This window comes from Tyto alba, unplaced genomic scaffold (genome assembly GCF_018691265.1).
Source record: "Tyto alba isolate M040663 unplaced genomic scaffold, T.alba_DEE_v4.0 Super-Scaffold_30, whole genome shotgun sequence".
In the NCBI taxonomy this organism is placed as follows: Eukaryota; Metazoa; Chordata; class Aves; order Strigiformes; family Tytonidae; genus Tyto; species Tyto alba.
Window position 1 is genome coordinate 3,356,250 of NW_024881305.1, and position 13,460 is coordinate 3,369,709.

The window sequence follows — 13,460 nt, forward strand, 5'->3', positions numbered from 1 at the left end:
GGTTTTCAGCAGCGCCGGCGCTGCCGGAGCACGGGCCAAGCTCGATGTCAGCGGGGCAGGGGCGGGGTCCAGCATCACACCTCCCTGCCTCAGCAGCATCGTGACTCGGTTTGGTGATAAAAAGGCACTGAGGATGGGAGTTTCGGGGGTGGGAGCAGTGGGGTTTTGCCTGTTTCTCTTTCCATCGTCAGCTCCCGTCCGTCCCCGCCGAGGATGGCTGGATGGCTGGCACCGTCACGGATGTCCCCGTGGAGAAGGTACCTCTGTGCTGGTGGGCTCTCCCTGCGTGGGGAAAACCTGCTCCCACCCCACTGCGGGGGGGCTGGACCCCAGCCAGAGCCCAGGGCAGAGGCTTCAAACATCCATAAAATGTTTTATTCAAGTAACTGCAAATAGGAAACCAAAAGGTCGTTAACAGTGGACCAAAAAAAAAAAAAAAAAAACCAACCAAACCCCAAAACAAACCAAAACCAAACCCTAATTTTCTCCCGCTGGGGCCGCCCAGCACTGACCTCCGGTCCCGCTGCAGGGGGGGTGGTGTGGTAGGGGGAGCAACCCACGATCCCCCCCACCCCACCATCCTGCCAGCCTCTATCCCTTGGAGCAGCAGAGCAGCCTAGACCTTAAAATAACATTTTTTAAAAAAAAAAAGAAAAAAAAAGCCCAAAAAAAGGGGAGGGAAAAAGAATACCCCACGGCCCCCAGCGACACCCCAAAAAAGGAAACACGGAGCCAATGGTGCCCCGGCAGCCGGCACAGCAGCAGCATGTCTGTGAGTTCAGAGAGTGGAACTTAAATATCCAGAGGTAGTTGTGAATGAAAGGAAAAAAACAAAAAAAAAAAGTACTAAAAAAAAAAATTAATATATATATATATATACCGGAACCTATGAGGAAAGGGCAACCCTGAGCCGGCCCCACTCGGGCACCCCCGGGACGGGCACCGAGCCCCGGCATCACCACGGGAGCTGCTCTCCCACACACAGTGCAGTTGCCCAGGACTGGGGGGGACGCGGGGGGGTTTGCCTGGGGTAGCAGCAGGCCAGAGCAAAGGTGTAATGCATTTTTTTTTGGCAGGGGGGGGAGGGTGTCTCAACTTTGCTGACCCCCTGTCTCTTCCCTGCAGAGGCCCCAGGGCAAAACCTGGTGCTTTGGGGGGGGGGTGGGGGGGCAACCAGCACCCGGTTTGGGTGGGTGAGATCACTGCATTGGGTGGGGGGCAGCCCCGGCTCTCTGCCAGGCACCCCCTTGGCCAGCGGGGCTGCCCCAAAACCCAACGCTGAGGAAAGGGGGGAGCTGGGGTGGGTGCCCCCCACACCCCACCCCGTGAGCGGGGGCACTGCTGGGGCCGCCCGGGTTGGGCCATTTTCCAGTGCTGCCGTTGTCTGAGGGTGAGGAAGGAGGGGAGGAGGGAGGAGGAGAAAGCCAGGGCGGCGCAGTGGGTTTCTCCCTGTCCCTCTCCCCCGGCCGCCGAGGACGCGGGACCGTCGGGTGATGAGGTAGCGCCGGTTCGGGAGGTTTCACTGCTCTTCCTCGGATGACTCCTGGGAAATGTTCACCTCCTCCTCGTCCTGCTGCTGCGAGGCAAGGGAGAGTGGTCGGGGGGGTGCCCCGGGGGCTGCAGGCACCCCCCAGCATCCCTGGACGAAGGGCTGACCAGGCACGTCCCACCCCATGTGCAATGAGGGGAAACTGAGGCACCAGCACCCTCCTGGATTTGGGGACAGCCCCTTGCTCCACGTTTAACCGTTATGGGTTAAATCCCAGGTAAGCACACGCACGACCCCCCCAAACCCCCCCGCCGGGTGGGCTCGCACACCCTGCAAGGGTTGAGACCGCGGTCCCCAGCGCCACTGCCGCGTCCCCAGTTAGCACCAGAGGGGTGCTGGCGATGGCAGGACCCCCTGTCCGTGTCTGGCCCCGCACGCCGGGGCGGGCGGCCGTGAGCATCGTGGTGGCCCCGCACGCGGCGGTGAGTCAGGGCTGAGTGTGAGCGTGAGTCAGCGCCGGCCCCCGCTTCCTCCCGCTTCATTCATAAAAAAAAAAGCCACCGCGGCCGGCGGCTGCCGCCAAAGCGGGACGCCGTGTCCCTGCCACGGCCCTGCCGGCATGGGATGGGCTCGGTCTCACCCCTCCGAACCAGCTCCCTGCCCTGGAGCCCCCAAAACAGCCCCCCGGTGCTGTTCAGACCCAGCGCAGGAGACTGCAGGGTGCGACCCCCCTCCCTGTTTTGCAGCCCTGGCTGGTCTCAACCCCTCGCCCTCCGCAAGGAATTGAAGGGGGAAATCCCCGCGTGGGGCTGAGCAGCCGCGTGCTGAGGATGCTCTCGGGTGTCCCAGTGGCTGGGGACAGGGGGGGTGTGCACGCTGGGAAGGGAGATGAAACCTTCTCCCGACTGTCTGGGTGATGCTTGTGGGTGCCCAGCAGCTGCCTGAGCTCCCGCTGGGCTGCAAACCGAGGCGGGTGGAGAGGGGGGGTGGAAAATGAAACGGAGGAGGCAAAGCACAAAATAAGAGGGTGGCTGCAGCGTGCGGGGGGGGGGGGTGTGGGGGGGTTGCTGCGCACGCAGGCTGCAGGAATGCTGCGCCGGTGACGCAGCGAGCACCCGGGCTGGCGTGTGCCGGCGTGCCACCGAGGCACGACCAGCCGCCTCCTGCCTCCCTTTCCCGGGGCTGCGGGGAGGTGGGGGAGCTGGGGCAGCTCAGCCCCCCCCAGTGCCAGCACCCAGGGCACGGTCTGGCTGGGTTTGGAGCCCACGTTGTGCCGCACCTTGTCCCCTTTTTGCTCACTGCTCTGCTCTCCTCCAGCCTGGCAATAGGTACCCCACGCTTGTGGGGACAGCCGGGGGGGCTGCTTGTGCCCCTAAGGCGCCCAGCACTCTGCCAGGATGGAGGAGGGAGGGAAAAACCCACTCACCGATTTTTTGGGTCGGCCTCGAGGTTTTCTCCCTGGTGTGACTGCAGCTTTCTGACCGAAAAAAAAAAAAAAAAGGACATTTTTGGTCAGGCTGGGGCTGTCCCCTTGTCCCCGGGATGCTGCCGGGGGGCGGGTGGTGTTCCCCTTCCTCCCACCCACGACTGCCAAATTCATCACCCCAGTGGCATCTCCTGGGCTGCTGCAGCCAGGTGGCCCCAGGGTTGCAGCCAGGCCCCCGCTCCGGGCCCCCCTCACCACCATCCCCCCCCCCCCCCAGCTTCCAGCCCCAGGGCAGCCCCAGCCCCGTGACTCACAAGGTGGGCGCAGGATGTGAGTCGCGTGTTTTTGCAAACAGGTTTATCACGGGTGTCCACATGCTGACACACCCGCTCCCCAGCTCCCAACCCCCTTTCCTGGGGGCCAGCGCCGAGACACCCCCCTCCCAGGGGTAGATCTGCCCTGAATTGTCTATAATTGAGCTCAGAATTGACCCGTTGTCCCAGCACATGGCTGCTTGGCTGAAGCAGTCCCCATCCCCAGCCACCTACCCTGCCTTTCGGAGTGGCCTTGTTTTTACTGCCCTTCGGCCGTCCGCGGGGTCTCTTGGGGGTCGGGGCCTCACTGGGCTCCTGCTGGAGGGAGAGCAGAGGGGGGGGGGTGTCACTGCAGATTAGGGGTCCCCAGGAGGGGATGCATGCCCAGAGCAGCTCCCGGTGTATCAATGCACCCCAGGATGCTCTGGGTTGGGAGTCCTGTTCTCCCCAGCAGACCCTGCCAGGGCAAGGATGCTCTTGCGTGTGGTACTGAGACCACTGGTTGCACTGGGATAGGCTCCTGCGTGTCCTTCAGCCGGGCACGTACGTGACCTGTCCCACCCTGGCATTAATCGCTCGGCTTAGCCGCACGGTCCCCACCGGTTCCTCAGCCCCAGATCCCAGCTCATGCCAGTGCCGCTGCCTGGGCAAAGTGTTGGGGAACCAGCAAATCCCCTTTTCTGTGGGAAAAGGATGTGCACAAACCCCACCTGCCCTCAGGGGAGGGCGGCAGAGGGTGGGGGGGGGGCGGGCTGTTGGCATTATAAAGGCTCCAACAGCATCTTATCCCCTTGAGCAGCTTTTGCTAATGGGGCTTTAAATAACTGGGCTGCAAAGGCAGGTTCAGCTGCAGCCTGGGGAGGAGCAAGGGGAGGCCCAGAGCTCTGGGGTGCTGCCGGGCTGGGGGTGGGGGGGCTGTGAGGCCCCCCCCAGGAGGGTTTTATTGCCAGTGAGGACCCAGGAGGTGCTGCCTGAAGGGAGGTAATGGGGGCTGCACCGTGAACATCCCCATCAGCATCCCTGTCCCTGCCCAGGGGGTGCTGCTGGGGTGCAAGTGTGGGGGGGTTTTCCCCATCCCGTAGCCTGGGGGTGCCCCCTCCCTCTTTCCTCCCAGGGGACTCCACGTACCTGGGGCTTCTTCCTGGGCCGCCCCCGGCCCCTCTTCTCCGACACGTCCTTCTCCCCCTTGGAGGCCAGGGGCTGGCTGGATTTGGCGCCGGATTCACTCATCGTCCTTCCAGCAGCGCTGAGGAGGAGCGGGAGGGGGGGAGGAAGGTCGGTCAGCAGTGGCTCACCACGCTGGCCGATGCCTCTCCCCCCAGCCCTCCCCCCAGGGCAGGCGGGAGCTGGTGGTCACAGAAGTGACTCATGGGGCTGTGAGGGACAAGAGGAGCCACCGGAGCCTCTCACGGGGTCAACCCGGCCGCCTCCATGCCCGATCCCCCCCGCCATGCCCGATCCCCCCCAGGTGAGGATGCTTGGCCCCCCCAACTGCCGCCTGGCCCCTTTGTGGGGCTGGGGGTGGCCAGTGAGGTACCAGCATGGACAGGAGGTGGACAAGGACTAGCGTCCTCCCTCTAACAATGCCTCTTAGAATTAAAATTCAGCCAAGATGAGCAGCTTCTGCCCCATTACAGCCCTTCCCGGAGGCTTGCCCGCATCCTGCTCCTCTCCGCGCGGAGCAGGGACCAGCCTGTGCCCAGAGCACTGCCAGGACCGACGGGGGAGAAATCAAAAGCATCACAAAGAGTTATGCTTAGAAGAGAACCTCCCCCCCTGTATTTCTGGCACACACACACACACACACACACACCCCCCAGCCCATTGCGGAGCACCTTGGGCAGGCAGGACTCCCCTCCCGCTGCTGCAAAGCCGGTATCTGCAAAACCTCCCCTGCTGCACCCGTGTCCCTCCTGCAAACAGACCTTTGGCCCGCGACGGTCCCCACCGCACGTCCTCTCGCACCGCCGGGGCACTGTGACGATGTCCGGGTGCAACGCGCCCGGGCCAGCGCCGACCCACGGGGATGGAGCAACGTGTCTGAGGCTGCAGACACGGCCCCTGGCAGCGGGACCCCAGGGCTGCTCCCCGTTCTCGTGGCCTGAAAGACCAGCATGGTGTGGCGGTTGCTGCTCTGACGCCGGCTGGGTAAGGCTCTGGGTGCTCAGACCTCCCTGTCCCACTCGTCCCCCGCTCCCTGCCTTCCCCCAGGGTGGGTTTGCAGCTTCGTCCCTCCCCAGGATGCAAACTGCACCCTCTCATCGCCGGCTGGGGAGCAAAACGAACCGGCTGCCAGGCAGGATCCTGCCCCAAGCCCATGGCACGGACCCCCCGCTGAATTAGCGGGTGTCCCGGTGCTAAGGAAGTTCCCGGGGTCCCCAGCAGGCATTTGGGGAGCAGCAGCTTGGCCGGGCCCTCCTGCAGAGCCCATCCCCTTTCCTCAAAAGGAGGAGAGCGGTTCCAGATTTAATCTGGAGTCCTTGGGATCCCAGACACACCGTCGGCACCGGCAAGTTGGAACAGGACAAGTGGTGGCACAGCACGGGGGGGGGGGGGGGGGGCCTCCGCGCATCCCCACGGGGGTCCTAGGGCCCTGGGGGGATGGTGCAGGCTCCCACAGCCCTGCTCCCCCCACCCTGCCTTGACACCCGGCACCGCGGCACCCAGGGCGGGATGCTGCACCCCTGCCACCCTGGCTGGGTTTAGGGACAGGCTGGGTTGTCCCCTCCCCTGTGCATGTCCCAAAGGGCTGGACGGCTTTCCTTGCTCAAGGCGAAATCCCACAGAGGAAAAGGCTCCATTTTCCCCTCTCCACCTGGATGCTTCCCCCAGGGGCGTAGGGAAAACCTGCTTTTCCAGAGCAGTGGGGCCGGTTCCACACCCAGCTCCCAGCCCAGGAGCCAGGAGGATGGGCTCCAGGCTGGATTGCTACCACAGCCCCAGCACCTACAGGTAACCCCAGCTGCAGGGCTCCTGCTCTGCTCCTCGGTCGGGTGACTATGGCCATGAGGGGTGTGGGGGGGGGGGGGCACCTGCTCAGAGCAGTGATGTGATGTTCCCCAGCAGAAATGGGGCCACGAGAGCAGCGTCCAGGTCCCGCCGCCCCTAAGCGCGGGGCTCGGAGCTGCCTGGGAGACTCGGCTAGAAAATCACAGCATTGCTCTGGGATGGATGATGCAACCCCAACCCCCCGGGGCCAGTTCTCCCTCTGGGGACAGTCCCTGCACCCCTGCCCTGGGTCTGACCCACATCTCCGGAGCACAGCAGCCCCCCGGCCCGGCTTCTCCCAGAGGTACAGGGTTGAGCGCCTGGTCTGCTTGCAAGGACGGAGACAATCTCCCTACCTCTGCCTACAGGGTTAATAACGCTTCGTTTTGAGCAACTGGTTTCTATTTGGATGGTGTTAGAGCTGCCGGGACAGTGCTACTGGGGGCAGCGGGGGGCTGGCAGGGTGCTGAGCCCCCCCCCCAAGGATGCTGAGCCCACCCAAGGATGCTGAGCACTGCCAGGATGGCTGCTTGGGCGAGAGGTGCGGTGCGAGGAGCCATGTGTCCTGTGCTCAGACCTTCGAGGCTTTTTAAAAAACACACGTCAGCTCCCGCTCCCCTCTGGAAGTGACTCACAAGTGCAAAACAACAACAACAAAAACCACCCTCAGATTCCTTTTTTTTTTTTTTTTCTGGGAGACAGAAACCATGCTGTTGTGTAAATAGCCCGAAAATATTACTCACAGCATCCCAGAGCCCTTCAAGGAGTCTCTTAGACAAAAAAAAAAAAAAAAAAAAAAAAAAGTATGGTTTAGATTTAGGAAAGAAAAACGCCGGCCGGCTGACCGGGGGCTGGGATGGGTTTGTCTCTTTTAAAATCAATCTTTGCCAGAGGAAACGCAGCCTCCGAGCCCTGCTGTACCCTCTCCTGGAGCTGGAAACAGATGGGCCCAGTATGGCCCCCACCCTGCCGTGCTCTCCTCCACCCCACTGGGGATGGGCACGGCCCCCACGCGGCGGCTCTGGGGGTGCTGAGGGGACCCTCGCTGCCGTGGGGATGCCACCGGGTATGGCCCCCCCAGCCAGAGCCTGCCGCTGCAAAGTTGTTGGTGCTGGGGAAAGCACGTGCGCATCCCCCCGGCCCCCCCGCCACCTCCAAGCTCTCCCCAGGGGCTCCAGAGCCAAAACCACCCCGAGGGGACCGGGGGGCTCCATGTCCCGCTCTGGCAGAGCGGGGGATGAGGAGGATGCCCGAGTGGGAGATGGGGATGCTCCTCTCTCCCACCCCAGCACCTCCCCAGCCAGCACCCATCTTCCCAAGAGCGGCCCTGGCTGGGTGCGATGCTCCCCGGCTTAGTGGCACCCGCCTGGCCCCCGGAGCACCCCGCGCTGGGGCCGGGCACCCCGCGGGCAGCAGCTCGGGCCCCGCTCGCACGCATCAAAAGAGGGAGGGAGCAGCTGTGTTGCCATGGAGGAAAGGAAGCAGCTGAGAGAGAAAAACCTTTCCATGCAGGGAAGAATCAGTCGGAGACGAGGGCAGGGGGGCTGCTGGGCTCCCTGAGGCTGGGAGGGATAAATCTCTGCAAGGTGTGGAGGTGGGGGGGCTACATCTGCCTCTCGATCGATGGAGTTGGGGGAAGAAACACCCCTCCCCTCTCCAGCCCTATGGATGCTGGAGGACTCTCCTCCCCCAGCCCCATCGCTCCCTCTGCTCTGTGACATGAGCTGGGCCGTTCTCAGCAGCCCAAGCAACTGTTTGGGTTGCAAAAGAGACAACCTGGCCTCTCGGAGCGATGCTCCTTGCTGCCCCTGGGCCTGCTCCTGCCTTCCCCCACCCGCCCGCGCTGGCTTACACCTCTCCCTGCAAATAACCCCACAAATCCCCTGCTCCCGCCACCTACTCTTAGATTAAACAAACCAGCCCAGGAGAACCAGGGAGATAGGCGGTGGCTTAGATCTTACAAAAAAAAAAAAAAAAAATCTCTTCACGCCCAGGAAATCTAGCCTGATTGCAGCTAGAGAAGGATCCCGGCCGCACCTCCTGGCAGAGGGAGGACGGGAGAGGGAGGAGGGGAAGAAATAGTGGAGCAGAAGTTGAAGAGCCTGTTCCGCAGGGGTGAGGGCTGGGAAGGGATGTGCGCGGCTCCTCATTAGGACAAGCCCTCCATGGGGCTGCTTTGAAGCCCCCCCCCCCTCCCCGGCCTGCTATTAAGGAAAGTCCACCCCCCCCTTCCTTCCTGGGCATGCATAATAAAAGGAAGTGATAAAAGAAAGGAAGGAGGGAGGTGGGGGAGAAAGAAAAGAGGCAGGAAGGGCACCATCACACGCTTTGTGAAGCCCCTGTCCTGCGGGGCATAATAAAACCCCGGGTGGAGCCAGCTCTGTGTGGCATCACCCTCCCCCCCCCCCCCCGCCACCGCCGGGGGTGCGGGGCCCCACGGTCTCGCAGCGGGGAGCAGCGTGGGCTGCTGTCTTGGGGGGCGGCTGAGCCCCAGCACTGCAACTTTGCACCGACCCGTATGTGTGACCCCACACACACCCCAACCCCTGCCTCAGCTCCCCCACGCCGCGAGCCGGGCATGGCCTGGCCCTTTGCACCGGCCCCACGCACCTTGCACCGGCCCAGCCCCACGCACGGGTCCCTGATCCCACGCACCGCCCGCGGCCCCACGCACCTTGCACGGTCCTCCCTTCCCCAAGCACGGTCCCGACCCCACGCACCCTACACCGACCCCCACGCACTCTGCGAGCCCGGGCACGGGTGGGGGAGCGGCACCCCCAGGGCCGTGCAGGGCGTTTGCATCACCCGAAACCGAATAAGTGGAGGAAAAGTCCCGCCACGCCGGGAGCGACCGACACCGGGGACCCCCACCCCACCTCCCCCCCCGCAGCCCCGCCAGGTGCATCACCCTATTAATAACAATAATTAATAACAAGAATAATCAAAAAAGGCATTGCAGAGCCGGCCCGCCGCACGCACACACGCGTCCTTGCAAATACAGAGCAAACCGGGGGCGATCGTGCACAGCATGCGGAGAGAGGGGGAGCAGAATCCCGGCCCCCCCCCCCCCCCAGCACCCCCCGGCCACCCCCCGCACCCCCCGGAGCAGAAAGGAAAGAGGAAGGCCGGCACTCACAGTCAGCTTGATCTCGGAGCTGGGTGCTTGGGGTGGGTTTTTTTTTGAGTGGTTTGGTTTTTTAGGTTGGTTTGGTTTTGTTTTTGTTTTTGTTTTTTTTTTCTCCTTTTTTTTTTTTCTTTTTTTTTTTTTTTTTTTTTTCCTGGCGTGTCTGTGTTGTGAAGCGAATTAAACCCCCCCCCTCCCGGCGGCTGCTGCTGCTCGCAAATGCGGATCTGAAAGGAGAAGGCAGAGAGAGAGGCTGCGACTCACACACGCATCCACAGCTCAGCCAGGCCCCCCTCTTATTTATATAAATAATAAAGAGAGAGAAAAAAAAAAAATGCTCCAGGAGGAAGGAAGCTGGGTCAAAATCATTTGCAGGGAACGAGGAAAAAAAAAAAAAATAGGAAAGGGAGGGGGGGAGGAGGGGGGAGGGGGGGGGGGAAATAAAAAAGGAGCGAGCTCCCAGCCTTACTGGAGGGGATCCAGCTGCTAAAAATAGCAAAATCACACTCGAAATTAAATAAGGGCAAACAGGCTAAGGGGAGCTCCCAGCCCTTGCGGAGCGGGGAGAGGAGGAGCCCGGCTGCATCACGGCGGGGGCGGGCGGCGGCGGGGCCGGGAGCGATAGGTCCGTTCAAAGGGCTGCGGCGGGCGGGCGGCGGCTGCTCCCCCCTCCTCTCCCCCCCACCCCCCCGCAGCCTCCGGTCCCCCGGGGGGCAGATGGAGAACCCCCCTGCCCCCCCCCCCCCCCCCCCGGGATGCTGCGGGGATGCTCCTGGTTGGGGGGGGGTGTGTGGGGTGTGGGTGGGGCGCGGGTTACCCCGCGATGCCGCCGAGTAAATCAACCCCCGGCTGCTCCCCTCCACCCCCCAGCTCCTCGCAGAGTGGGCAGTGGTGTTTTGGGCTGGCATGGGGGGTGTGTGTGTGGGGGGGAGTGCGTTTGGCATCACCGTGGGGGTAAACACTGGCCAGGGCTGTGCCACACACCACATCCAGCACCCGTGGGCAAAACACGATGCTTTTTCCTTTCGCTGCCTCCCTGCCAGGTTAACCCCCCCAAAAGAGCCTCCGGTCCCCATCTGGAGGCACCAGCAGTGGGGGCTCCAGCCCCGGGGCCTCCCAGGCCTGGCTGGCTTTTGTCACGGTATTTATTTTTTATTACAGCACCACTGCAGAAATGGGAGGCCGGTGTGGAAGCGAGTCCCGCACGGCTCGGCACCGTGGGGTTTCAGGAGCCGGTGAGCGGCCCTGAGGCTCTCCCGGGGTTTCATCAGACGATGGACTTGGTCTGCAGTAAAAATCTTTATCTGAATTCCTGTGATCTGTTTTGGAAGTGGTTTAGGTCAGTCTGGGATGGGAGCCAAGATCAGCTCTCCAGGTAGGTACCCCAAAACCCAGACCCTCGTTGTGTCAAGGTTTTCCAAGGCGTGGGCAGGCATTTGGGGTCTCATGGTGGTTTTTTTGATGGGATACAAGGAAATCCAGAGCTCAGCATCCTCTCGGTGACAGGGCTGTGCAAAATTCCCCCAAACTCCTGCAGAAACTCCAGTCACAAATTTAATGGAAACTACAATTTCGGTGCTTTTGACCATCCTGACACCAAAGGTCAAAAATCTGGAGTTAGGAGCTGAGCTTTAGACTGGCTGATGCTGGATTTAAGTTTCAGGCAAGTTTTTATTAAAAAAAAAAGCACCTTGAAAAATATGAAACTTGGAAGTATCAATATCTGTGTGTGTGAAACATCAGCAGGGAAGATTTACGCTGTAAAAAGAAACAAATCAAATGGAGCCAGGCTTGTGGCACTTTTTTGGCTAATTGTTATTTGAATTTTTAAAATCCCCTGCAAATTCCCCTGACTAAAACGCTATCAAAACAGTGTCCCTTTCTGACAACTAAAAAACGAAAGCAAAGAGAGGGGAAAAAACCCGTTGTAAGAGGCTGACCTGTTTTCAAACGCCTGCAAAAAGAGCAGGCATCGCCCCGCTTGCGCCGCTGCGTTTTGGGGCTGAGCTCCACGACCCTGGAATGGTGGTGGATCTCCTCCATCTGAGGATCTTGCATCCCAGCAAGGTGTTGTTTTCAGACCCTGAGTACCCTATTTTTGGGGGCTAAAATCGGTGTTTTCTCTGGCTGCAGACAGCCCTGCCTGGGTTTGGAGGTGCCAGGGTACCCTCTGCCCAGCCCAGCCTGTGGCCGCGCTCAGGCTTCCCCCCTTTGCCATGAGCCTGGCGAGGAATTTGGTTTCTGTCCCTGGCAGAGGCTTGTTGTTATTAATATCCCTCGTTATTTATTCTGCTGTGGCACTTAATGGCTGTAAGCGGGTTGCTGCAAACAACCGGGGCTGCTCTTTTTCGCTTTGATCCCTGAAATTTTTGGCAATTCCCCGTTTGCTGAGCCCACGCCGGTGCCTCCCTGGGGTGGGTTCACCCGTGGAGTGACCATTTGGCCTTTAAAGCAAAATAGTGCTGCCACGGTCCCCTGAAACTAAAGAGAGGTGGTGAGATGCTCCCAGCAGCTGGGAGCAATGCTCTGATGGGAAACTGACACACGACTGAGTGCAGGGAGGGGAAATGGGGAAAAAATTGGGATTTGGGGAAATAGGATTTGTTTGGTGCTCAGAGAGTGTTTGCCAAGATGGGAGGACCCAGGGGATTTTGGCAATAGCCTGGCAGCAAGATCTGCACCTGCAGGGAGGGGGACACAGGGCAGTGCCCCCCGCTTCAAATAGAAGGAAATCTGTATGTGCGATGCCCACGCAGCAAGGTGAGATGCAGAGCAGTGCAAGGCCGCTTGGATTTGTGCAGAGCCCAGTGCTGGGCCCAGGACTTCAACCCGGGCAGATCATTTTCACTTTTGTTTTTGCAGTTTTCCCAAGTTAGAGCCTGCGGCTCGTGCGGATTCGCAAGCAGGACTGGCGAGGTTCACCCAACCTGCAGTTCAGTTCTGCAGCGAGACCAGAAAGTGAAAATGGCTGGAAACAGGGAAACAAGAAGTGATTTTTTTTTTTTTTTTTTTTTTTTTTTAATTTTTTTCTTTTATTTCCCGCCTGATGCAGGGCACAGAGGAGCAGCCTGTGCTGTGCTGGGGTTGTCATCCCCCCGCGCGGTGCTGCCCGCTGTTATCCAGGGAAGCCGGCTGGGCCACGGGCAGGATGTGGCCCCGCTCGGGGTGTTTGCGGGGCCATGGCGCGAGGGGATGGGGATGGGGACAGGGACGGGGCCTTTGTTTCTCCTCCCGGCTTTGTTTCCCAACGGCCCCATTGATGAAGCCCCATGTGGCCAAACAGCCCCAGCCCCACCCCGAAACAGCCTTTTTAATTTCATTAAACAGCTCCTTCCTTCTCACCCACCAAGGCAGGGCGGATTTAACACTCACCAGCGCAGTATTTTCCTGTAGCCCTATTCCGGGGACAAATTCCTAAATCACCTGATAAATTATAGGCTTAAGGCTGCTGCTTTTGAGAGCATGAGCCCTGAGCTTGCAGGTTGATGCCGGCACTGTGGGATGCATGTGCTGCAGATGGGGGGTGCACACATGTAATATTGAGTATCCCTATTTTTTTTAGCCAATGTTTCTGGTTTAGGAGGAGATTTGATGGGGAAATGGGTGCCCTGTGTTTGGGAAAAGCTGCACCTCTGCAAGCTCCCCTGAAAAGAAGGTGCTTGAAATCATTCCCTGCTGCTTCAGCTCAGCAGGGCTCTATAAAACTGCAGGCACTGATCATGCGCCCCCAAAATGCAGCTACCTCGGGGGGGGGGGTATATGGGGACCAGAGGGTGGCCCCGAGGGGGAGGACATCTTGTCCCATGCTGCCCCACACCCCAGTGACTGCCACCAAGCCCCACAAAGCTGCGTTCAGGATTTGGATGCTTAATTCCTGCTAATTTCCCTGGGAAAGGGGAAACTGGATCCTCTAAGGCAGCTCTGGAAAAAAATCTCAGCCCACATTGCTGGGTAATTGGAAGGGCTACCTGACTAATTAAGAGCGTGGTGTGTTTGTCACCTCCAGAGCCCTTTTGAACAACAGTTAATTAATCCTCATGGTTCTGGGCCTTGCAGAGACAGGTGTCGTTACCCATATTTCACAGATGGGGAAACGTGCGGATCAGAGGTGGTGAGACT

General features: G+C 60.4%; 1 protein-coding gene across 4 annotated transcripts; it reads right to left on the bottom strand.

The window, feature by feature from the left end:
• Positions 1 to 353: 353 nt before the first annotated feature.
• Positions 354 to 9,908, bottom strand: HMGA1 (high mobility group AT-hook 1). Of its 4 annotated transcripts, XM_042800255.1 has the most exons (6): positions 9,811 to 9,900; positions 9,354 to 9,568; positions 4,358 to 4,475; positions 3,464 to 3,547; positions 2,916 to 2,966; positions 354 to 1,576 (listed from the first exon to the last, which is right to left on the bottom strand). In XM_042800255.1, the coding sequence occupies exons 3-6, from the start codon at positions 4,457 to 4,459 to the stop codon at positions 1,520 to 1,522; spliced, it is 294 nt and encodes a 97-aa protein (XP_042656189.1). In that variant the 5' UTR covers positions 4,460 to 4,475; positions 9,354 to 9,568; positions 9,811 to 9,900; the 3' UTR covers positions 354 to 1,519. The 4 variants fall into 4 exon arrangements, with proteins under 4 accessions (XP_042656189.1, XP_042656191.1, XP_042656190.1 ...); XM_042800257.1 differs by having other exon boundaries at positions 354 to 1,573; positions 9,354 to 9,908; XM_042800256.1 differs by having other exon boundaries at positions 3,464 to 3,544; positions 9,354 to 9,907.
• Positions 9,909 to 13,460: the final 3,552 nt, after the last annotated feature.

What these genes read in the sequence shown, in the direction of transcription:
- HMGA1 (XM_042800254.1), bottom strand. Translation starts at nt 4,459, where the DNA reads ATGAGTGAATCCGGCGCCAAATCCAGCCAGCCCCTGGCCTCCAAGGGG. An exon ending in AGGCCACTCCGAAAGGCAGG is followed by an intron (nt 2,967 to 3,463) that starts GTAGGTGGCTGG and finishes TTTTTCGGTCAG; the next exon opens with AAAGCTGCAGTCACACCAGG. An exon ending in GAGGCCGACCCAAAAAATCG is followed by an intron (nt 1,577 to 2,915) that starts GTGAGTGGGTTT and finishes CTTGCCTCGCAG; the next exon opens with CAGCAGGACGAGGAGGAGGT.